This window comes from Pristiophorus japonicus, chromosome 7 (genome assembly GCF_044704955.1).
Source record: "Pristiophorus japonicus isolate sPriJap1 chromosome 7, sPriJap1.hap1, whole genome shotgun sequence".
NCBI classification, from domain to species: domain Eukaryota; kingdom Metazoa; phylum Chordata; class Chondrichthyes; family Pristiophoridae; genus Pristiophorus; species Pristiophorus japonicus.
In genome coordinates, this window is record NC_091983.1 from 96,263,049 (window position 1) to 96,288,814 (window position 25,766).

The window sequence follows — 25,766 nt, forward strand, 5'->3', positions numbered from 1 at the left end:
AGGGGTGGGGTACTGAGGTTGCATGATCAGCCATGGTCATATTGAATGGTGGTGCAGGCTCGAAGGGCAGAATGGCCTGCTCCTGCACCTATTTTCTATGTTTCTATCTAACCTGTGCTGTACCTGCCCTCCTTATAACCCCTTGATTATTCACTGTTGGGATGTTTTTAATGTCTTCTACCGTAAAGACCGATACAAAATATTTGTTTAAAGTACTGCCATTTCCTTGTTCCCCATTATTAATTCCCCAATCTCATCCTCTAGGGGATCAACATTTACTTTAGCCACTCTTTTCCTTTTTGGGTACCTGTAGGAAACTCTTAATATCTGTTTATATTTTGTGCTAGTTTACTTTCATAATCTATCTTCCCTCTCTTAATAATTTTTTTTTCGTCATTCATTGCTGGCTTTTAAAAGTTTCCCAATCCTCACGTCTCCTACTAGTCTTGACCACATTGTATGCCCTTGTTTGCAATTTGATACTGTTATGTATGTAAACCTTTAATTACCATGTCTCACCACCATTGGGCTTATCCCCTCCTGGAGTCCCAAGGAATCTCACAATCCCTTGGGAGCACCTGTATATAAGGAGGCCTCACAGGCTGGAGAAGCTGTTATATTCAAACAAATTACTTGTGTTGTACGATCCATGTCAATGTTTGGTACTAGCATGTGATTCGTCGTCGTACGGGGTCGGGTGTGTATTGCAACAAGCTAATGAATTTGGGAAGTTGCAACCAGTTGCTTATGCACCCAGATGTCTGCCTAAGGCTGAGAGGGCCTACAGTATGATCGAAAAAGAAGTGTTAGCGTGTATTTACGGGGTAAAGGAAAATGCATCAATGTCTGTTTGGGCTCAAATTTGAATTGGAAACCTACCATAAGCCGCTTATATCCCTTTTTTCTGAAAGTAAGGGGATAAATACGAATGCATCAGCCCACATCCAGAGATCGACGCTCACGTTGCCCACATACAACTACACCTTGCGCAGACCAGGCACAGAAAACTGCCGGGGTGGAGATGTCACAGCCTGCAGATTTAGTTATGGTAATAGAAACATAGAAACATAGAAAATAGGTGCAGGAGTAGGCCATTCGGCCCTTCGAGCCTGCACCGCCATTCAATGAGTTCATTGCTGAACATGCAACTTCAGTACCCCCTTCCTGCTTTCTCGCCATACCCCTTGATCTCCCTAGTAATAAGGACTTCATCTAACTCCCTTTTGAATATATTTAGTGAATTGGCCTCAACAACTTTCTGTGGTAGAGAATTCCACAGGTTCACCACTCTCTGGGTGAAGAAGTTTCTCCTCATCTCGGTCCTAAATGGCTTACCCCTTATCCTTAGACTGTGACCCCTGGTTCTGGACTTCCCCAACATTGGGAACATTCTTCCTGCATCTAACCTGTCTATCCCTGTCAGAATTTTAAACGTTTCTATGAGATCCCCTCTCATTCTTCTGAACTCCAGTGAATACAAACCCAGTTGATCCTGTCTTTCTTGATGTCAGTCCCGCCATCCCGGGAATCAGTCTAGTGAACCTTCGCCGCACTCCCTCAATAGCAGGAATGTCCTTCCTCAAGTTAGGAGACCAAAAATGCACACAATACTCCAGGTGTGGCCTCACCAAGGCCCTGTACAACTGTAGTAACACCTCCCTGCCCCTGTACTCAAATCTCCTCGCTATGAAGGCCAACATGTCATTTGCTTTCTTAACCACCTGCTGTACTTGCATGCCAACCTTCAATGACTGATGTACCATGACACCCAGGTCTCGTTGCACCTCCCCTTTTCCTAATCTGTCACCATTCAGATAATGGTCTGTCTCTCTATTTTTCCCACCAAAGTGGATAATCTCACATTTATCCACATTATACTTCATCTGCCATGCATTTGCCCACTCACCTAACCTATCCAAGTCGCTCTGCAGCCTCATAGCATCCTCCTCGCAGCTCACACTGCCACCCAACTTAGTGTCATCCGCAAATTTGGAGATACTACATTTAATCCCCTCGTCTAAATCATTAATGTACAATGTAAACAGCTGGGGCCCCAGCACAGAACCTTGCGGTACCCCACTAGTCATTGCCTGCCATTCTGAAAAGTACCCATTTACTCCTACTCTTTGCTTCCTGTCTGCCAACCAGTTCTCAATCCACGTCAGCACACTACCCCCAATCCCATGTGCTTTAACTTTGCACATTAATCTCTTGTGTGGGACCTTGTCGAAAGCCTTCTGAAAGTCCAAATACACCACATCAACTGGTTGTCCCTTGTCCACTCTACTGGAAACATCCTCAAAAAATTCCAGAAGATTTGTCAAGCATGATTTCCCTTTCACAAATCCATGCTGACTTGGACCTATCATGTCACCTCTTTCCAAATGCGCTGCTATGACATCCTTAATAATTGATTCCATCATTTTACCCACTACTGATGTCAGGCTGACCGGTCTATAATTCCCTGTTTTCTCTCTCCCTCTTTTTTTTAAAAAGTGGGGTTACATTGGCTACCCTCCACTCCATAGGAACTGACCCAGAGTCTATGGAATGTTGGAAAATGACTGTCAATGCATCCACTATTTCCAAGGCCACCTCCTTAGGTATTCTGGGATGCAGTCCATCAGGCCCTGGGGATTTATCGGCCTTCAATCCCATCAATTTCCCCAACACAATTTCCTGACTAATAAGGATTTCCCTCAGTTCCTCCTTCTTACTAGACCCTCTGACCCTTTTTATATATGGAAGGTTGTTTGTGTCCTCATTAGTGAATACCTTAGTAATGGAAGCATTCGAGAGTGAGCAATCACCTGTTACCGCCCGACAGATGAGAACCTGGCCGCGCCAGGACCCGTTACTGTCCTTAGTAAAAAAACTGTGTGCTCCACGGAAGTTGGTCTCGTGTCACGTTAGAGGTGCAGGAAGAAATAAAGCCAAACCAGCAGTGCAAAGATGAAATGTCTATACAAGCAGACTGCCTCCTATGGGGTAATCGGGTAGTTATACCAAAAAAGGGCAGGGGCAGTTTCATTAGTGACCACCCAGGCATTGTAATGATGAAAGTGATAGCCAGATCCCACGTGTGGTGGCCCGGTATCGATGCAGACTTAGTCCTGTGTGCACAAATGTAATACATGTTCCCGGTTAAGCAATGCACCCAGGGAGGCGCCACTAAGTTTATGGTCTTGGTCCTCCAAACCGTGGTCTCGGGTTCATGTCGACTATGCAGACCCATTCTTGGGGAAAAATGTTTTTAGTGGTTGTAGATGCATACTCCAAGTGGATTTAATGTGTGATAATGTCGGCAAGCATGTCCGCTGCCACCATTGGAAGCTTACGGGCTATGTCTGATGTCCTTGTAAGTGACAATGGGCCGTGCTTTATCAGTGCCGAATTCATGACCCGCAATGGGGTCAAACATGTCACATCTGCTCTGTTTAAGCCAGCGTCCAACGGTTAGGCAGAACGAGCAGTTCAAACAATCAAGCAGAGCTTGAAAAAGGTAACGGAAGGCTCACTGCAAACTCACTTATCCCGAGTCTTGCTTAGTTACCGCACAAGACCCCACTCGCTCACCGGGGTCTCTCCCGCTGAACTGCTCATGAAAAGGACACTTAAGACAAGGCTCTCGTTAGTCCACCCTGATCTACATGAACAGGTAGAGAGCAGGCGGCTTCAACAGAATACATATGATCGTGCAGATGTGTCACGCGAAATTGAAGTAAATGACCCTGTATTTGTGTTGAACTATGGACAAGGTCCCAAGTGGATTGCTGGCACTGTTTTGGCCAAAGAGGGGAGTAGGGTGTTTGTGGTCAAACTTGCAAATGGACTCTCCTGCAGAAACCACCTGGACCAAACCAAACTCAGATTTACGGACTATCCAGAACAACCCACAATAGACTCTACCTTTTTCGACCCTCCAACACACACACAAGTGGCAACCGACCCAGCAGTTGACCACGAAGCAGAACCCATCACCTGCAGCAGCCCAGCAGACTCGCCACCCCCAGCAACCCAGCGAAGCCCAACAAACAACTCACCAACACCAGCATTTGCACCAAGACGATCAACCAGGGAAAGGAAGGCCCCAGATCGACTTGCATTGTAAATAGTTGCACTATTGGCTTGGCAGTGGGGGGGAGGGGAGAGTGTTGTTATGTATGTAAACCTGTAATTACCATGTCTAACCACCAGAGGGCTTATCCCCTGGAGGCCCAAGGGATCCCACAATCCCTTGGGAGCACCTGCATATAAGGAGGCCTCACAGGCTGGAGAGGCACTCTGAGATCTGTAATAAAGGACTACGGTCACACTTTGAGCTTGCAGTATCTAGTCTGACTCCTTATCCAAGACAGAACAGATACCATCCCTTATTTCCTTAGTTAGCCACGGATGGTTATATTTTCTCCTACAGTCTTTCCTTCTCATTGGAATATATTTTCGTTGAGAATTATGAAATAACACCTTAAATGTCTGCCACTGCTCATCAATCGTCCCACACTTTATTCTATTTTCCTAGTCCACTTTAGCCAACTCTGCCTTCATACCTTTGTAGTCTCCTTTATTTAAGCTTAGGACACTGGTTTGAGATCCAACTTTTCTTACCCTCCAACTGAATTTGAAATTCAACCATGTTATGGTCACTCATTCCTCGAGGATCCTTTATTGGGCGATCGTTTATTAATCCTGCCTCATTACACAGTACCAGATCTTAGATAGCCTGCTCCCTGGTTGGTTCCGCAACGTACTGTTCAAGGAAACCATCCTGGATACACTCTATGACCTCTTCCTCAAGGCTACCCTGGCCAATTTGCTTTGTCAAATCGGTATGAAGGTTAAAATCGTCCATGATTATTGCCGTTCCTTTTTTACAAACCTCCATTATTTCTTGATTCATACTCTGTCCCTTTATTATTCTTTATCTCTACCCAAACTGATTCAACTTGATCTTCTGAGCCAATATCGTTTCTCACTAACGCGCACTGATCTCATCCTTTATTAACAGTGCTACCCCACCTCCTGTTCCTTTGTCTGTCCTTCCGAATTGTCAAATACCCCTGAATATTTCGTTCCCTGCCTTGGTCAACTTTCAACCACGTCTCTGTGATGGCTAGCAGATCATACTCATTTGTATCTATTTATGCCGTCAACTCATCTATTTTGTCACGAATGCTGTGTGCATTCAGATAGAGCTTTTAAATTCGTTTTTTAATAATTTTTTCCTGCTTTGACCCCAGTTTCTGATTCACTTTTATGTTTATACATTCTGTCCCTTCCTGTTACGCTCTGGTTTTCATTTCCCCCAGTGCTACTCTGCTCTATTACCTTCTCCTTATTCTTTGACTTTTTAAACTTTCGCTCACCTGAACCCTCCCGCCCCCCCCCCACCCCCACCCACACTATTTCGTATAAAGCCCTATCTGCAGCCCTAGTTATTCGATTCGCCAGGACCCTAGTCCCAGCACGGTCTAAGTGGAGACCGTCCCAATGGAACAGCTCCTTCTTACCCTAGTACTGTTGCCAGTGCCCCATGAACCAAAACCCATTTCTCCCACACTTGTCTTTGAGCCACGTATTTAACTCTCTGATCTTATTTACACTATGCAAATTTGCTCGTGGCTGAGGCAGTAATCCAGAGATTATTACCTTTGTGGTTCTGCTTTTTAATTTGGTCTCTAGTTGCTCATAATCCCTCAACAGAACCCCTTTTTATTTGTCCTCCCTTTGTCGTTGGTACCCACATGGACCACAACAACTGGATCTTCCCCCTTCCACTCCAAGTTCCTCTACAGCCCAGAGGAGATGTCCTTAACTCTGGCACTGGGCAGGTAACACAACCTTTGGGACTCATGCTCTTGGCTGCAGAGAACAGTATCTATCCCCCTAATGATACTGTCCCCTACCACTACAAACTTTCGTTTTACTCCCCTCCCGCTCCCCTTGAATGGCCCCCTGTACCACGGTTCTGTGGTCAGTTTGCTCATCCTCCCTGCAGTCCCTGCTCTCGTCCACACAGGGAGTAAGAGCCTCAAACCTGTTGGACAAGAGCAAGGGCTGAGGCTCCTCCATCACTCCATCCTGAGTTCCCATACCTTCCTTGCTTGTAGTCACACCCTCCTGTCCCTGACCACGGATCAAATTTGAATTAGTTAATCGAATTGGTGTGACTAGCTCCTGGATCGTGAGGTCCAGGTAACTCTCTCCCTCCCTGATGTGTCATAGTATCTGCAGCTCGGATTCCAGCTCATCAATGCAGAGCCGAAGTTCCTCGAGCTGCAGATGTGGTTGCCATGGACCTCAATGATGTCCACCAGCTTCCACATATTGCAGCAGTGACACATTGCCTGCCCTGCCATCTATAATGTATTGAATTAATTAGATTTAGTTTTTAATGCCAGCCCTTAATTTAAAGCAAGAAAAGAAATGAGAGAGAAAAACTCATCAACCAATCAATTCCCTGCTTTCCTGTAATGTCACATTTAGTCGTCCTGTTTTCCTTTGTCGCCCTCTCTTACCTACTCGCGCTGCGCCCTGCAGTGGCTGGCTGCTGTTGCTGCTTTTATGCTCTGCTGCTGATTGGTGCTCCCTCACAGGTCGGGGGTCAGTGCTGAATGCTGGGTCTGGGCTGCTGCTACTGCTTTTATGCTCCGCCGCCAGTTGGTGCTCCCAGATCATATTGAACTTGGTCATTCTGTGGTTGCTGTCCAGTGTACATTGTCTGGATCTCTTATGAATACCAGGACAAGATAAGTACTGCCTCTTGGGTCCTCCGTGATGTAATAAATCATGATGCAATCATGCATTATATTTACCAACTCTGACTGTAAACCACTTGGGCTTCTCAATCTATATTTGTTTGATTTGAAGTCACCTATTCAAAATAACTTTCCTGTGCTCACATACCTTTCTTATCTTTTAATAGAGCAAACTTTCCTCCTCCTAAAACTGACCTGGTGGTCTTTGTTACCCTGGATTTTTTCCACATTAGAGATGCATAACCAGATTAGCTCATTGTGTAGCTTTCTACCTCCCACAGGATCAACTTCATTTATCTACTAGGTGTCCCTGCTGTATAGGACTCCATCATCTGCTTTCCTGTCCAACCCATCTTTTCTCAATACCCAATACCCCTGAATGTTATATTCAGTACCATCCTCTGGATTTAACCATGTTTCTGATATCCTTACACTACATCGTAGTTTCCTGCTTCAACAACAATCTTCAATTCTGTCATCTAGTTTCCAGTACTTCTCGTAATCATGTATATGCATGTCTCCTTTCATGACCCAGTGTCTGCTTTTTCTTGATCATGTATGTTTGAGTTTCTGTGTTTGTACCCTCCTGTTGACTACCTTCTACATTGCAATCAGTGTAATCTGAGATCAGATTTCCTCCCTGCTCTCTCCCCAATCTATCTAATTTTAAATGTTCTGCTATTCATAAACGATCCAAACTTTGCTCTAACAATTTGTGACATCTGAGCTGCTTGTTGAATCTGTGTGGTAACTCTGCAAGCCAATTGTCTTTCCATGGGAAAATCTTATATGAATTATGTGATGCCATAATCTTATACATTTGACATTGTAAAAGGTTGGAATACCAATCTGTGAGACGTGATCCCACTAATGATTGTTTTTAGTAGGACAGTTTGTTTAGTTTTAAGGGGCACTGCTTTCATGAAAAATGATCGGTTAACCTTTTGCTGTTTCATTGTGAAGGCGTGACATGGTAACATAAGTCACGTCAAAGCAGAAAAAAAGTTTATATTTTTTGTGAAAAAGCATGAGCCCACATTCTGCAACTGCCCCTCCCCAGAGTATGTTGGAGGAAACCGAGGAATTTTGTGAAACTGAAAATAATCCTCAAGTTCACAAGATAAATAGAGGATATTGGGAACCGTGACAGGAGCTGTGAGATTCATGAAACAAGGCCACCAAACACACAAGTGAGGCTTATCTCTGAACTTGCATGCAAAAACATAGTTTTATGTCATTTGCCATCAAATACTTATAGACAAGTTCCTTTGTGAATTTTAGTTTTTGGGGTTGTACTTTTTGTGAATTTTTCTTAAGTTTACAATTATAAAAAAATTGTGATGTACATTTTAGTTGCTTGATCATTGACATTTTTTTGCATGAGAAGTTGGGCTGCAGTTCTTTCCTGCCTTCAGGCAGGTTGTTGGTGTTGACTTGGTTCCTCCTCCCAGAAGATGTTTTAAGTCTTTAAAGGGAAAAGAAATGTCGGCTTAGGGCCTCGAGAAAGATCAGCCTGTCTGTCACTTAATCCGTTCCAAGTGGAGGTCAAGCATCACTCGTTCTGATTTGCATGTGTCCCACAATGATGGGTTTTGTCCATATATTTGGAGAGCCATCTTATTGCTGCTAGTAGTGCTTAGTTTCTAGTGATACAGCCAGCAAACATGGGTCTGGATCTGGAGGCTATTGTGTTGCATTGCAATTTTGTTTTGTTGAAGAAGAATATTAACTGCAGTAAGTTTGCAGGATGGACATTTTGTGGTGGTGTTTGATAATGGGGAAATTTTGTGGCCTTGTTTTATGAATTGAACAGAAAAAGTAATTGAGCTTTTATTTGATTTTTTTTCCTAAATTGTGTGTACTATATATCTGCCGATAAATATTTTAAGCTACGACACACAGTGTAACTTTACAATTTATAAGGGCACCTTTATGATGACTAATGCAGACTTGTATAAACTTTTTTTATAACAGTGAAAGCAAGTTAAAATCAAATGTAAATATATCTCAGTAATGTATTTAAGTTTTATGTAAATGTACTGAATTATGGAAGAGATTTATGTCTTTTGTTTATGATTGAGTAACTTGAATCAGCCTATTTTTTCTTATCTTAGACTGCAGAACAGATGTACATTAAAGCTGACCGAATCAAGGATGCCATTGACATGTACAAACAAGTGGGATGCTGGGAGCCGGCGCACAAGGTTCAGTGTTGAATTGTGATTAAAAATGGAAATCTTTTAAGAAATATTTTTCCACAGTTAGTATACACTGCACAATTCACCTCTGGACATTGGTTGAAGTGCAGTCTAATCTGGTAGAATAGGGGGCTATTATTTCCCAGGGTGGTGCAGAGAAACCCAGCACCCCCTAACCCCCTGAAATCAACAACTTGTGCTGTAATATATAGTATATAGGTCAAGATTGACATCCTAGATGTACCTCAGGTACCTGCCATTGGCATGCTAATTAATGGACCTACTCCTGACCATACAAAATTTGATGTGCTCAGCGATGAATGTCTCAGGGGGCACATCCGGCCCTTGCACTGGAATGCGCTGCGTCCTTCCCCCATAGATTTTTGACCCCAAGATACTGTTTTAAAATATTTTGAATATTGTGTTCAGTTTTGGTCTCCTAATCTGAGGAAGTATGTTCTTGCTATTGAGGGAGTGCAGCGAAGGTTTACCAGACTGATTCCCGGGATGGCAGGACTGACATATGAGGAGAGACTGGATCGACTGCGCTTGTATTCACTGGAGTTTAGAAGAATGAGAGGGGATCTCATAGAAACATATAAAATTCTGACGGGACTGAACAGATTAGATGCAGAAGAATGTTCCCGATGTTGGGGAAGTCCAGAACCAGGGGTCACAGTCTAAGGATAAAGGGGTAAGCCTTTTAGGACCAAGATGAGGAGAAACTTCTTCACTCCGAGAGTTGTGAACCTGTGGAATTCTCTACCGCAGAGAGTTGTTGATGCCAATTCATTAGATATATTCAAGAGGGAGTTAGATATGGCCCTTGCGGCTAAAGGGATCAAGGGGTATGGAGAGAAAGCAGGAAAGGGGTACTGAGATGATGATCAGCCATGATCTTATTGAATGGTGGTGCAGGCTCGAAGGGCCGAATGGCCTACTCCTGCACCTATTTTCTATGTTTCGATGGGCCCAAGTTTTACACCGACTTTCTGGAATAAAAAGGGCGCCGAAAACTTACCTTGTGATTCTGTGAGCTCCTCAGGATGTCTTCATGTTCGGCGTGGCGCAGCACAAGGGGTTGGGGCGGAGCCAGGTCCCAGCGCTGAAAACAGTGCAGGGACCTCTGCACATGCGTGCCAGAGTGTGTGCGCATGTGCAGTAGCTCCTCGCCCCCGAGGCTGCGTGGGAGGGGCCCGAAGCACGCCGCCCCGAGGCCCTGACGAAGATCGGGACTCTGCCCTCCCTCCCATTCAACCCCCCGCCCCAGCCCCTCCGCCTCTCCGCCCTCCTCTTTCTCTTACCACCCCCCCCCACCCCCCCCCCCCATCGTCGGCGGGATCTGCCCGCCCGGCATCTCGCTGGGGGCGGGCCCCGTCCGAAGTTTCGGTGGCAGCGGCCCGGCTTCAGCGTCGGTGGCGGCGGAGCCCGGCCAGCCTCCCTCCCCCCCCGCCCCCTCCCATTCAGTCCTTCCCCCTCCTCTCCTCTCTGCCCCCCTCCCCTTCCACCCCCTCTCTTCCCCCCCCCCCCCCCACCCTTCACTGTCAGAAACACCGAGAGACACTGACGGAGACAGAGAGAGAGACACTGGGGGGGCAGCGTCCCAGCACGCTGCTGGAGGTGCTCCTGGTGCTGCAGTCGGTGAGTAGAAACTTAATTTTTTATTGATTTTTTTTTTAAATTTTATTTTTAATTTTTTAATTTTTTTTGATTTGATTTATTGATTTATCATTTATTATTGATGATAACGCTATTTGTAAAAGTGAAGTGTTTAATGTTTGTAAACTTCCCTCTCTTCCCCCCCCCCCCCCCCATCTCTCGTTCCCTACGCCTGATTTATAAGTGTAGGCAAGGTTTTTCTGAGCGTACAAAAATCTACACTTACTCCATTCTAAGTTAGTTTGGAGTAAGTTTTCGCTGCCTAAAATTGCAAAACAGGCGTAAGTGGCTGGACAGGCCCCCTATTGAAAAAAACATCTGTTCTAAAATGAAACTATTCTAACTCACTAGAACTGGAGCCAACTAAATGCCGAGAATTGCAATTTCTAAGATGCTCCATTCTAAACTAGTTACTCCAAAAAAATAGGAGCAACTCAGGCCAAAACTTGAGCCCTAAGTTTCTATCTGTCCTACTTTTCAGATTGATGTATGATGCTCAGTTCTGCACTCCCCGACTTCAAGATGACAGCATTGAGTGACATTCAAATTTTATGAAAAATTAAATTTGAAAATTCCTGGCAGATAGTACTGTTACACTTTTCATCTCACAATTGATTGACACAGCAAATTTTCAGTGGTCTATTCACCATTAGATTGTCTATTCCACCACAGTTATAAATGTGTGTGTATATTAAAATACTGAGCTACATGGGTCTAGACATCCAAATTCCATCATTATTAGAATGTGCTATTTTAGTACGTGTACTGTTGAGCTGTTATTGTCCAATTTAGCTCACTTCCATACATTTGATTCATGCTTACAAAAACTTATTACACAAGATAAATACACACAAATTCTAGGAAATCCATTATATATAACAGCAGTGCATTGTATGCTAACTTTGGAATAGAATTGTGTTCAATGACAAGCTAATTTTCTAACTCACAAAGACAAAGTTATAATTCGAAAGCAAATTTTTCTTGTGGAACTATTGTAGTTGGCTATGAAGTGCATGAAGCATGAAGATGTGGCTGTTCTGTATATTAATCAAGCGCAAGAACTGGAAAAGAAAGGAAAATACAAGGAAGCTGAAAGGTGACACATTGAACTTTATGTTGTTGGCATTGTAAAATTACACAGAAATTACAAAATTTAATTATTACCTCTCATTTTACTATCATCTGCAAATATCATAAGAACACCATTCCCTTTAGCCCTGAATGCAATTCATTGATGTGCACAGTAAACAGAAGCAGGCCCTTGTGGGATACCACTACCCACTTCCAACCACTGAGAAACTGCCCTTAACTTCTGCTCTCTTTTGCCTCCCTTCTAACTGGTTATTATTCCAATTTGTGGCAGTCCACCTAATCCACGCCCTTTGATCTTCTGCAATAGTCTCCTGTGAAGTACCTTGTCAAAGGCTTTCTGAGAGTCTGTGTACACTATATCTATTGCATTTGTCAGCTGTGGCTCAGTGGGTAGCACTCTCGCCTCTGAGTCAGAAAGTTGTGGGTTCAAGTCACACTCCAGGGACTTGAGCACAAAAATTTAGGCTGACACTCCAGTGCAGTGCTGAGGGAATCCTGCATTGGTGGAGGTGCCGACTTTCGGATGAGATGTTAAACACGAGGCCCTGTCTGCTCTCTCAAGTGGACATATAAGATCCCATGGCACTATTTCGCAGAAGAGCAGGGAAGTTAATCGCAGTGTTCTAGCCAATATTTATCCCTCAATCAACATAACAAAAACAGATTATCTGGTCATTATCATATTGCTGTTTGTCGGAGTTTGCTTGTGCGCAAATTGGCTGCCGCGTTTCCCACATTACAACAGTGACTACACTCCAAAAGTACTTCATTGGTTGTAAAGTGCTTTGAGATGTCCGGTGGTCATGAAAGGCACTATATAAATGCAAGTCTTTATTTTTCTTCCATCCACTATATCTGTCACTTCTTCAAAGCATGTTTTTCAAATATGGTTTAAGAATACTCAGCTGCCACTGATGTGAACCTTCAGGGGGAGAAATTAGCCAGCTTGCGCATGTTTTTTCGGCGATATTTTGCCTTTTTTGCCGGTAAAAGGTACGCCCCTAAATTGGCCAAAGTTAACGAATGGTGGTTTTGAAATATCGCTGAAAAGCGGATTTGATTACGTGCAACGGCAAAAAAAAACGCACTGCTTAAAATTGGCCATTTGGGGAACCCTTACTTGGGATGAAAAAAAACCACCTGAAAAAAGCCTGCGTTGAAGCCCCAGAAACAGCAGTAGGCATGAAGACCTACAAAAAAGGTAAGTTGAAGTTTTTATTTTTAAATTATTTTTCAACGAATCATTAGTTAAGTGTATAGTGAATGTTTTCTCATTGTTTATTTTTTGATTTTTGCAAATTTTTTTTGTGTATGTTTCTCCCCTCCCAGGGCTTGTATTTTTGGTAGTGATGGGCCTCAGGCTAAAATTGTCGAGGACCGCGAATCCTCGTGCGACGCCAATTTTTATCGGGTGCATTTAATTTTGCCAATTTTACCCCTTTTAAAAAAAATGGCGAAGTTTTTAGTGGTATTTTGTCTGTAAAATAATGGAAAAAACCAATATCGCCTAAAACTGAATTTCTAGCCCTCAATCTTTAACAAGTCTTGTGATTTTCATTTAAGAAAATATTACACAGAAGATCCACATTAAGGACAGGTGGTTTGAATAAAATAAATCATACTAACTGAACATATAGCTACTTTCTGAGTGAACTATGATTTATAACACCAGTTTCTTTCTTGCAAAAACCATGGTCCCTAGTATATTGTGAACATTATCTTTGAATTACAAAACCTCTTCTTTGAACGTTTTGCATTCTAAAGTTTATTATCTATTGCATTCGCAGAGAAATCCTATTAACTGAGGGTGGGTAGTTGGGATGCAGAATGACATGTAGTTTGTGTACTTGGATAGTGCATTGTTTATTTTCCTCCACCAGATGTGGGATTTATGTCTTTGAGGTGTACCATTGAATGTACTGGCTAAGAATCGAAAAAAAAGTTTTTTTCTAAACCTAGATGAGAAGATTTCTTTTGTACTATGTATAGTTAAATTGTAAATGCCTTCTTTACAGAGGTACTTCAGATTTTGCGACACGCGGTGCACGAAGGAAAGCTTTTCCAGGTGCATATATGCACTGTTGGACATCATAGGGTTTAATACCTGCAACCACAGGAGCAAGTAAAAGCCATTGTAACCACTATACTCTAATGTAGTTCAAAGACATATTCACCCCTGATGTTCTGTGCTAAGAGCAGATTGATCAATTTATTTTTAAGCTGCTGCTGTACTGACAGTTCAATTTTGCTGCAGGTTGTACACTACAGTGGATGAACCTGATTTAGCAATCACAATGTATAAGAAACTTAAAATGTATGATGACATGATTCGACTTGTGGCAAAATATCATAAGGAACTACTCACAGACACCCATCTTCATCTTGCAAAGGTAAGGGATAGTGAATAAATACAGGTTCACTATGTTCTAGATTTATCTTTCAACATTATGGTAGTGCTGGCTCACTGCATAGGTACTATACAGGAGGATGCTAAAGTATATTGTCTCAGGCAGTGAAAACTCCAATGCAAAAAAATGCAGCATGAGGATGATGTGTTAAAATATTTTTTCCCCTATTTTTAAAAGAAAGGAATTCACATTTTCAGTGATTTTGAAACCGCATTCATGAATACAATTTTATGTATTCAATCTAAATCTCGATGCTACATGGATTGAAAATTTGGACTTAATATTTTTCTCAAGTGAAATTTCATACTCAACATAAATTGTCACCAATGTTTTAGCCCAAAAATGTATTTATAGTTTTGCTATAGCATCTTTATAAACATTCAGATCTCCTACATCACTTTCAGGTGGTCGACTGTGCTACAAATACTTCAGATATATAAAGATAGTGTTATAAAGATCTACTCCACAGATATATACTTTTAGCAGTTATATCACATCAAAGCTTTTGCAGATACAAACAGTTAATATAAAAAAAACTAAATACAGATCCAGAATTCAATTTTAATATTTATTTAACTCGGGTGCATAGCTGTCTGCTGACTAGCTGTTTTGATATAATTGTGTTGTTATAGGAACTGGAAAGTGAAGGTCGTTTTCGAGAAGCTGAGTACCATTACTTGGAAGCGAAAGAATGGAAGGCGATAGTGAACATGTACCGTGTCAATGACATGTGGGATGAAGCATATAGGGTAAGATCCACGCCCTCTATACAACAACAGCTTGTATTTATATAGTTCCTTTAACGTTGTGAAACATCTCGAAGTGCTTCACAGGAGTATTATGAGATTTTTTAAAAATTTGACACCGAACTGCATAATTAGAAATTAGTGCAGGTGACCAAAAGCTTGGTCAAAGAGGTATGTTTTAAGGAGTGTTTTGAAGGAGGAAAGGGAGGCGAAGAGGTTTAGGCAGTGAGTTCCAGAGCTTGGGATCTAGGCAACAGAAGGTACGGCCACCAATGGTTGAGCAGGCATGCTCAAGAGGGCAGAATTAGAGGAGTGCAAACATCTCTGCGGGGGTGGGGGGTGTAGGAGGAGATTAGAGATGGGGAGGGGCGAGTCCATGGAGGGATTTGAAAATAAGGATGAGAATTTTGAAATCGAAGCGTTGTTTAACCAGAAGCCAATGTAGGTCAACAAGCACAGGGTTGATGAGTGAGTGGGACTTAGTGTGAGTTAGGACACGGGCAGCCGAGTTTTGGATCACCTCTAGTTTACGTAGGGGAGAATCACTTTGTAAGATAAGTGGTTCTTTGTTTAAAAGTGTTACACTCATAATAAATGGTTAGACTGAGTACTGTGTGTAATGAGCAAGTGTGACCTTTGCCCCTTTATTAAGGTTCCAGAATGCAGGTGCCTCGTGGGTGGCCTGCTTATATACTGTGCTCTCAAGGGATGCTGGGATCCCTTGGGACTCCAACAGGTACGCCCTCTGGTGGACAGGTGTGATGCAGGTTACAAGGGGTTAAATATATAACATCACTCCCCCGTGAATTCAACAGTACACTTATTTACAAGGTGAGACGATTTGGGACTTTGTGCTCCATTGTCGATCGTCTCGGTACAAATGCGGGTGTGGGTGAGTTGGTCAGTTCTTCACTGGGCAGCCGGCCTTGTCGGGCTGCTGGGGATGATGAGTTTGGTTTCGTGGTCAACTGTGATGTCAGTTGCCACGTGTGTGTGTTGGAGGGTCAAAGTTGGTGGTGTCCTCTTCAGGTTGTACGTAGCTATTGGTGAACCGCAATTTAATTTGGTCCAAATGTTTACTGTGCGTTTGTCCATTGGTCAGATTGACCTGAAATACCCTCTTTGGCTGTGACCGTGCCAGCGAGCCATTTGGGACCATGTCCATAATTGAGCACAAACACAGGATCATTGATCTCAATATCGCGTGACAAAATTGCGCGGTCATGATACACACTTTGTTGATGTGCTTATCCTCCACGTGATCATGGAGATCAGGGTGGACAAGAGAGAGCCTTGTTTTAAGCGCCCTTTTCATGAGCAGCTCAGCTGGGGGAATCCCGGTGAGTGAGTGGGGTCTGGTGCGATAGCTGAGCAGCACTCGGGACAACCGGGTCTGCAGGGAGCCTTCCGACACGCATTTCAAGCTTTGCATGATGGTCTGAACTGGCCGTTAGATGCGGGCTTGAATGGGGCAGATGTTTGATCCCGTTTCGGGTCATGAATTCTTTGAATTCAGCATTGGTAAAGCACGGTCCATTGTCGTTGACTAGGACACCAGGCAAGCCGTGCGTGGCATAGAAACATAGAAAATAAGTGCAGGAGTAGGCCATTCGAGCCTGCACCACCATTCAATAAGATCATGGCTGATCATTCCCTCAGTACCCGTTTCCTGCTTTCTCTCCATACACCTTGATACCTTTAGCCGTAAGGGCCATATCTAACTCCCTCTTGAATATATCCAATGAACTGGCATCAACAACTCTCTGCGGCAGGGAATTCCACAGGTTAACAACTCAGTGAAGAAGTTCCTTCTCATCTCAGTCCTAAATGGCCTACCCCTTATGCTAAGACTGTGTCCCCTGGTTTTGGACTTTCCCAACATCGGGAACATTCTTCCTTCATCTAACCTGCCCAGTCCCGTCAGAATCTTATATGTTTCTATGGGATCCCCTCTCATCCTTCTAAACTCCAGTGTATAAAGGCCCAGTTGATTCAGTCTCTCCTCATATGTCAGTCCAGCCATCCTGGGAATCAGTCTGGTAAACCTTCGCTGCACTTCCTCAATAGCAAGAACGTCCTTCCTCAGATTGGGAGACCAAAACCAGGTGAGCCCTCACCAAGGTCCTGTATAACTGCAGTAAGACCTCCCTGCTCCTATACTCAAATCCCCTAGCTATGAAGGCCAACATACCATTTGCCTTCTTAACCGCCTGCTGTATCTGCATTCCAACTTTCAATGACTGATGAACCATGACACCCAGGTCTCGTTGCACCTTCCCTTTTCCTAATCTGCCGCCATTCAGATAATATTCTGCCTTCGTATTTTTGCCCCCAAAGTGGATAACCTTACATTTATCCACATTATACTGCATCTGCCATGCATTTGCCCACTCACCTAACCTGTCCAATTCACCCTGCAGCCTCTTAGCATCCTCCTCACAGCTCACACCGCCACCCAGTTTAGTGTCATCTGAAAACTTGGGAGATATTACACTCAATTTCTTCATCCAAATCATTAATGTATAATGTAAAGAGCTGCGGTCCCAACACTGAGCCCTGCAGCACTCTACTAGTCACTGCCTCCCATTCCGAAAAGGACTCTTTTATCCCGACTCTCCGCTTCCTGTCTGCCAACCAATTCTCGATCCACACCAGTACATTACCCCCAATACTATGTGCTTTGATTTTGCACACCAATCTTTTATGTGGGATCTTGTCAAAGGCCTTTTGAAAGTCCAGACGGTAGAATAGGGTTGAAAGGGATAGTTTGGGTGAGGAAAAGTAGAGCAGAGTTAGAGGCCCGGAGGAAAGGTGGAGTATAGTAGCAGGCCAGAGGAGTTAGAGACCAGTGAGGGGAGGAATTAAAATCAGAGGGCACTAAAGCAGGAGAGGAGAGGATGGGCTAAAAGTGGGCGAGGACAAAGAGGGAAGGGAGAAGGATGGAGGAGAAGCAGGAAGGAAAGGACGGGGAGAAGACAGAAGAATTAGAGAAAGGCTGTTGGGAAAGAAGGAAGTGGAGGGGAAAGGAGGAAGGGAGTGGTAAGAGAAGAAAGGAATCGAGGAAAGGAGAGATCATGAACAGGGAAGAGGGTGTAGGGCAGGGAGGGCAAGGGGATAGGAGAGAGGAGAGAAAAAAACAATGGGGAATAAGGAGGTTAGTAAAGGGGCAAGGCGAGAGGAGAATGTTCCAGCTGAATAAACATCACTGGCAAATTTATTTTTACATTAAAATCTTTATTATTTAAATATATAAATATACATTAGATATAAAAAAAACACGGGTTTATTTATATAAATTATTAAATTTCTTTGTCAGAACAGCAAACTGACAGGGTTGAGAGATTGTGGTCGGAGGCCAACAGAGGCAGAGCTTGACTGGGGCAGCAACAGACCAGTGAGGAAGACCGGAGACAGGAACAGCAGGGCCAAAGACCCCATCAATTTTACAACAAATGGGCCAGGGCAGGGAACCCACCAAAGTGGCAATGGTACAATAGATAACTCGGGGTCTGGGCTGTGAAACTCAGGGAGGCAGGCAACCACACCCGATAGAAAACTCCAAAGAGATTGGAAAGAGAAACCGCAAGGCTGGGAAGCTACTGGTTGAAAGTATTTGAAGAGCCTGGGAGGGAAGCAGGCAGATGGCAGGCCACTCGCTAAGGAGTGAGGCTAAAGAGAAGAAAACGAGAAACTGGAGGATAGGTGGCTGAATACGAGGGAGAGACAGAAATGGGCAAAAATCAAAAGATTTGTATTTAAAAATAAAAAGTCCAAAAATTCAGGAGGTAAAAACCCAGATGGAGGACTTCATTAAACTGGAGAAGTAAAAATTGCACATGCTCCCCAATTAATGGCCAAAGCCTGCAGCCGCAAGCAGACTCAAATTATACTTGTATTTTAAAGAGACAAAACATTATCCTAAATATTACAAGTGCAAACCTGGAAAAGTCCTATTATAGTGCCACCTACAGGTGTCGCAGGCAGGGGTGGACACTTTTAAAATTGAAAACCCCGTAGAATCTATTTATTTAAGGTGAAATGCAAAAGACATACCGATTTTATTATGATGTAGTTATATGAAAATATAAAAATTCTTTAGTTTCATAGAGCCATTTGTATGATGTTTTAGGTTTTGGCATAGCCTGAATGGTCTTTTTGTTATGTATTTAACCCCTTGTAACCTGCATCACACCTGTCCACCAGAGGGCCTACCTGTTGGGAGTCCCAAGGGATCCCAGCATCCCTTGGGAGTACAGTATATAAGCAGGCCACCCACGAGGTACCTGCACTCTGGAACCTTAATAAAGGAGCTAAGGTCACACTCGCTCATTACACACAGTACTCAGTCTAAGCATTTAGTATGAGTGTAACAATTGGCGACGAGGTAACGAACAACCACGCGAAAATGCAAAGAACAGTCGGCATCCTGGAGAAGTTCTCAGAGAGGGACGATTGGGAGGCCTTCGTGGAGAGACTCGACCAATACTTCGTGGCCAACGAGCTCGAAGGGGATGAGAACGCCACCAAACGAAGGGCAATCCTCCTAACTGTCTGTGGGGCAACAACCTATGGCCTCATGAAGAATCTCTTGGCCCCGGCAAAACCAACAGAGAAATCCTACGAAGAACTGTGTACACTGGTCTGGAAGCATCTAAATCCGAAGAAAAGCGTTTTGATGGTGAGATATCGGTTCTACACATGTCAACGACCGGAGGGCCAGGAAGTGGCGAGCTACGTCACCGAACTAAGGCGCTTTGCAGGACATTGTGAGTTTGAGGGATTACTCGAACAAATGCTGAGATACTTTTTTGCACTGGGCATCGGACATGAGACAATCCTTCGCAAACTGTTGACTGTAGAAACTCCGAATCTGAGTAAAGCCATAATGATAGCCCAGACTTTATGTCCACCAGCGACAACACCAAGCAGATTCGCAGAACAAAGAAGTTTTGACCAGTACTGTGCATAAAGTAACGTCAGTTTTGAGCAGAAATGTACAGGGCAGAATGTACATGACGGCTGCTGTGACCCAGAGTCCGCCATCATCTGTTAATGCGAGGCAGTTAACACCCTGTTGGCGCTGCGGGGGTGATCATCGGCCCCATCAATGCCGCTTTAAGCGTTATGCGTGCAATGTCAGCAGAACAATGGGGCACCTCCAACGAATGTGCAGGTGAGCTGCAAACCACCACGTTGCAGAGGAAGATCGATCCACAGTGGGTCAGACGGCATTGGAAACTCTTACTGAGGAGGCAGAGGTGTACGGGGTACACACGTTCACAAGGAAATGCCCACCAATAATGCTGAAAGTTGAACTGAACAGTATTCCAGTGTCTATGGAGCTGGACATGGCGACAAGTCAGTCTATAATGAGTAAAACGGCCTTCGACAGGCTGTGGCGGAAGATGGCACACAGGCCCAAGCTCAGCCCCATTCACACCAAACTAAGGACTTACACCAAGGAACTAATCCCTTTAATTGGCAGTGCTGAAGTCAAAGTCTCCTATGATGGAGCAGTACACGAACTCCCGCTGTGGATTGTACCAGGGGATGGCCCCACGTTGTTTGGCAGAAGCTGGCTGGGGAAAATCCGCTGGAACTGGGACGACATCCTAGCGCTTTCGTCAGTCGATGACACCGCAAGTACCCAGGTTCTAAGCAAGTTCTCTTTGTTATTCGAGCTAGGCATTGGAAGCTTTTCGGGGGGTGAAAGTGCAGATCCATTTGGTGCCCATTACGTGACCCATCCAACACAAGGCTGCAACGTACATGATGCGTGAAAAAGTGGAAATCGAGCTGGACAGGCTGCAACGTGAAGGCATCATTACACCGGTGGAATTTAAAGACTGGGCCAGTCCGATTGTTCCGGTACTCAAGGAGGACAGTACGGTTAGAATTTGCGGGGACTATAAATTAACGATTAACCGTTTTTCGCTGCAGGACCAGTATCCGCTACCCAAGGCAGACGACCTATTCACGACCCTGGCTGGAGGGAAGAGGTTCACGAAGCTGGACCCGACTTCGGCCTACATGACGCAGGAGCTGGAGGAGTCTTCGAAAGGCCTCACCTGCATCAACACGCACAAAGGTCTGTTTATCTACAATCGGTGCCCGTTCGGGATTCGGTCGGCCGTGGCGATCTTCCAGCAGAACATGGAGAGCCTGTTAAAGTCGGTTCCTTGTACAGTGGTTTTCCAGGATGACATATTGGTTACAGGTTGGGACACCATGGAGCACTTAAAGAATCTGGAGGAGGTCTTAGTCAGTTGGATCACGTGGGGCCCAGGTTGAAACGCTCGAAGTGTGTTTTCCTGGCACAGGACGTCGAATTCTTAAGAAGGAGAATCGCAGCAGAAGGCATCAGACCCACCAACGCCAAGACGGAGGCCATCAAGAACGCGCCGCGACCACAGAACGTGACGGAGCTGCGGTCGTTCCTGGGACACCTTAACTACTTCGGTAATTTCCTACCTGGGTTAAGCACCCCGTTGGGACCCCAACATGCGCTACTGTACAAGGGAGACCACAGGGTATGGGGGAATTCACAAGAGGCTGCGTTTAAGAAAGCCAGAAACTTATTGTGTGCTAACAAACTGCTTGTCCTGTATAACCCATGTAAACAATTGGTGTTAGCTTGCGATGCATCGTCATATGGGATCGGGTGTGTGTTACACCAGGCTAATGAATTGGGAATTTTGCAACCAGTTGCTTATGCATCCAGGAGTTTGTCCAAGGCCGAAAGGGCCTACAGCATGGTTAAAAAAAGAGGCTCTGGCATGCGTTTACGGGGTAAAAAAAATGCACCAGTACTTATTTGGCCTCAAGTTCGAGCTTGAAACTGACCACAAGCCGCTCATATCGCTGTTCTCTGAGAGCAAAGGAATTAATGCCAATGCCTCTGCCCGCATCCAAAAATGGGCGCTCACGCTGTCGGCATACAACTATGTAATCCGCCACAGACCGGGCACAGAGAACTCTCTGTTAAAATTAATGGACAGAAAATTACTGGCTGGGGAGCACAATTTTCTGATATGTGCTCGAAGCACCAAAATGAAAAATCTCCATCTAGTGATTTCCGAAATGATTTTCCCTTGTGAGAAAGTAACAATTCATATTTGTATGTGGTCAATCTTCATTCAAAATTGAAGGATATCCAAGGTCGGCAATCTGATATTTTATTTTAAGCAGGTATGACATAATCAAATGTATTAATTGGAAGCTGATTGGACAGATTGAGGAGCCAATTGTGCAGCAGATGCATTATATGTTCTGCTGGACAGTTAATAAAAACAGATGGTTTAAAAAAAAAGGTCACATGGAAGTAGTGGTGATCACATAGAAGTAGGTCAAAACGGTATTGCATACACACAAAATTTGATATTGCATTAATATATCAAAGCAAATGGTGCATAAACAGTCAAATCTATTATTTTGTTATAATTTTTGTAGTTGTAATGGGAAAGGCTTGAATTTAAGAAAACTACCTAATTTCTTGCAGGTTTCTAAAGCCCATGGGGGTGCAAATGCCCATAAACAGGTGGCCTACTTATGGGCTAAGAGTCTGGGAGGAGAGTCTGCAGTTAAGTTGCTGAATAAGTTTGGTCTTCTGGAAACAGCAATTGACTATGCAGCTGATAACTGGTGAGATATACTTAATGCAAATGGCAATATTAAATAATTTCATATTAAATTACATGAATTTCCTTCTTTCTTTACTGTCATGCACTATCACCTGGCTGAATAAATAACCTACTTAACCGGGATGGGCACACCCAACTTTATATGAGCAAAATCCTGAAACATTGGAGCAAAGTGATCTTGTTTTGATAATTGGTAAACACAGCTCACTCAGGCAACCTGTCCATTCTTCACCACATCCTCCCTTTAAAAGCAGGACCCAAGGTTCTTTCCCCTGAGGAAAGACATCTCTCGACCCTCTACTCAAGAACTGTTGAGCCCTAATTTTTCACTGCCGCTCCTCCTGTTCACTCACAGCTCCGTGCATCACCCTGTGTCATGCCCCCTCACTCGCTTTCTAATACCTTCTGGATGTATGTCTTTGAGCTGGTGTTTTGTTAAGAGAGGGAGAATGAGAGCCATGTAATGCTATGCTGAGAGAATGGGATGGATGTCAGATGAAATTAATGTGGAGAAATGTGAGGTAATACATTTTGAGAAGAAGAATAAGGAGAAGAAATAGACACTAAATGACAAAACTTTAAAAGGAGTAGCGGGGCAGAGCAAGTTAGAGTTCACATACATAAACTTTTAAAAGTGGGATGACAAGTGTAAAAAAAAACAAAAAAGCATATGGAATTTTCAGTTTTATAAATGGAGGCACTGAGTACAAAAGAAAAGTTACAATGCTAAAGCTATACAAATTATTGGTTAGATTGCAGTTAGAATATTGACCCAGAAGTTGCAGTTGGAGGCTTCCTGCAGACGGATGTCTCCGACCTCAGAAATTTCTATGAAAGTGCCTGGTGGCCTGGAAGGTTCGGAGCCTTTCAGTCCTGGGCCTCTCTGCGAAGGCCCAGGAGTATATGGATTTTGTACGCATCACTGGGATCACGTGGGCCAGTTCAACCCATCGGAGTAGGGGTAGTCCCATTCATGCTTAATGGTGAGTTCCGTTTATACGGAATCACCATAACTATGAATGGGAATACCCTCAAAAACACAAACACTGAAAATAATTTTTTTTTTTAAATCACGTTTAATGGAATGTCATTAATTATTTAAAACAAAAATTTAATTTTTTGAAAAATAAATTTACAAATTTTAAAGGGTCTAAAAAAAATAAACTTACCTTATTTAACAGGATTTAAAATGTTTAAATTTTTTTTTTAAATGTATTTTTCTGTACTTTAAAAGTCTTGTGCTGATAGAAGCAGGCCTGACGCCAGCTTTTATCAGTCGTAAGTATTTCAAGGGCAAATAGCCAAACTCTCTGACCGTGGAGGTCTTGTACTTTCGGATGAGCTGCATTCATCAAAAGGATTCTTGTCAGATCGCAAGTTCCGGGTTTAGGTGCATGTGTTTTGCATACCTAAACCTGGAACTTGCGGGGCCCTTAAGGGCACAGCGACCATGAATTCATGGCCATTATGTCCAGTTTTAGGTGCTTAAATTTGGAGGAATGGTAGGGCATTGGAGAGGGTGCAGAAGAAATGAACTCTGATGCCAGGGATGAGAGGCTTTAGTTATGAGAAGAGATGAGGGAATTGGGATTATTTTCATTGGGCCAAAAAAGCTTGAGGAGATCCAATAAAGCTGTTTAAAATTATGTGGTTTTGATAAGGTAAGTAGATGAATTGGAGGCCATAAATTTAAAATTAACAGCAAAAACAAAGGGAGAGGTTAGAAGAATGTTTTTTATGCAAAGGGTTATTCGGGCATGGAATGCCCTACCAGAAATACTGGTGAAAGGAACATCCATAATAGCTTTTAAAAGGGAAGGGGATACATATTTGAGAAAAATATTCAGTGGGTATGGGGAAAGGATGAGAAATGGGATTAAGTGGATAGTTCTTTCAGACATGATGGGCAGAATGACCTCCTCCTGTGCTGTAAAATTCTGCGATTCCAAAACTCAGCCCAATTAAATGCCTTCTCTGTATTCATTTGGTAACACTCCTGAATGCTCACATAAAACTGATGTGCTTCGAACTTCTGCCAGGATTTGTATTAGAGCTCTTGCTGTTAAATTTATTAATGATTTCGGTGATAGTTTTGAAAGTAAAATATATTTTCTGTACAGCAAGTATGAGGAGACAGATACAATTGAAGAGCCAGAGCCTTAGTGCTTTGGTAGATCAATAGTTTATGACATACAATTTTAAAAATATATATTATAATATAAAATATAATTAGCCAATGATGTGGAACAAGAAAAAAGCTTTGGGTGCGATAGCTGATCAAACGTTCAGTATCCTATTGAATGCTAGTGATTTGCAGATTAAACAGAATGTTATGGGCAGTTGTAGAACAATAGAATATAAGTTTAAAAGTTTAAGGAAAATCTATAAAGGAATTTGTGGACTTTATGTGGAATAACATCACATGATAAGTTTGCTGAAAATATTTTTGAGAAGATGTACGGTCTGGAGTACATGTACTGCATTTGGATTTTTAGATTAAAACTTATTCATTGCAATTAAAAGCTTTTATAGACAATCAAGCAACCATGTAAGTACGCACACAATAATCACTTACGCTATGGTAAAATTCTCTTCCAGCTCTTTCGACTTTGCTTTTGAACTGTCGCGGTTGTCTATGAAAAACAAAATCCCAGATATCCATCTCAAATATGCCATGTATCTGGAAGATGAGGTAAATGGTTACTTTTCTTTGTGGATGTTCAACTAATTGCAGTTCTACTAGCACAGGTGGATCCCATTTTTAATTGTGTTTGTGTATTTGTCAACGTGGTGATATGATATAATACAACTTGATCAAATGCTATAAATCAGATGGCTGAAGTAAAATCCAAATGATAACTGTCCAAAAATATTTTTGGATTATGCTAATTACTAACTTATTTATGGTTTCTGTGGATGTATACGTACTAGGAATTGGGCATGGGTTGTCTATGATTAATGCACTTTTAACTTATCTGTTAATGAGAGAAAAATAGCATCTCTTTGATTTTATTTCTGTGCTCAATCCAAATGCAAGTGCCCAGAATTATGGTGCTATTAACTTGCAAATCATTGGTGCTTTTCTTAAACTTTTGATTATGAACCATCAGAAAACAATGTTCGGGAAAAAAATTGAAAACGTAGGAAGGAAACAAGTAAGTATTTCCTTATCTATCTACAGAGCATCATTTATTAATCAACAGTTTCAGAAATTGTTGCATATCTGATGCAGTTAGATGGAAACAATTCAGTTTAAGAAATTAAA

General features: G+C 43.1%; 1 protein-coding gene across 3 annotated transcripts in view; it reads left to right on the forward strand.

Annotated features, from left to right (window-relative positions):
* Window positions 1-25,766, forward strand: part of ift172 (intraflagellar transport 172) — a 159,311-nt gene that overhangs the window by 94,674 nt on the left and 38,871 nt on the right. For all 3 annotated transcript variants that reach the window (XM_070885161.1, XM_070885162.1, XM_070885163.1), the window contains 6 exons: window positions 8,873-8,962; window positions 11,614-11,711; window positions 13,962-14,097; window positions 14,748-14,864; window positions 22,360-22,502; window positions 25,100-25,193. In XM_070885161.1, coding sequence (XP_070741262.1) covers window positions 8,873-8,962; window positions 11,614-11,711; window positions 13,962-14,097; window positions 14,748-14,864; window positions 22,360-22,502; window positions 25,100-25,193 — 678 coding nt within the window. The remainder of the gene's footprint in view (window positions 1-8,872; window positions 8,963-11,613; window positions 11,712-13,961; window positions 14,098-14,747; window positions 14,865-22,359; window positions 22,503-25,099; window positions 25,194-25,766) is intronic.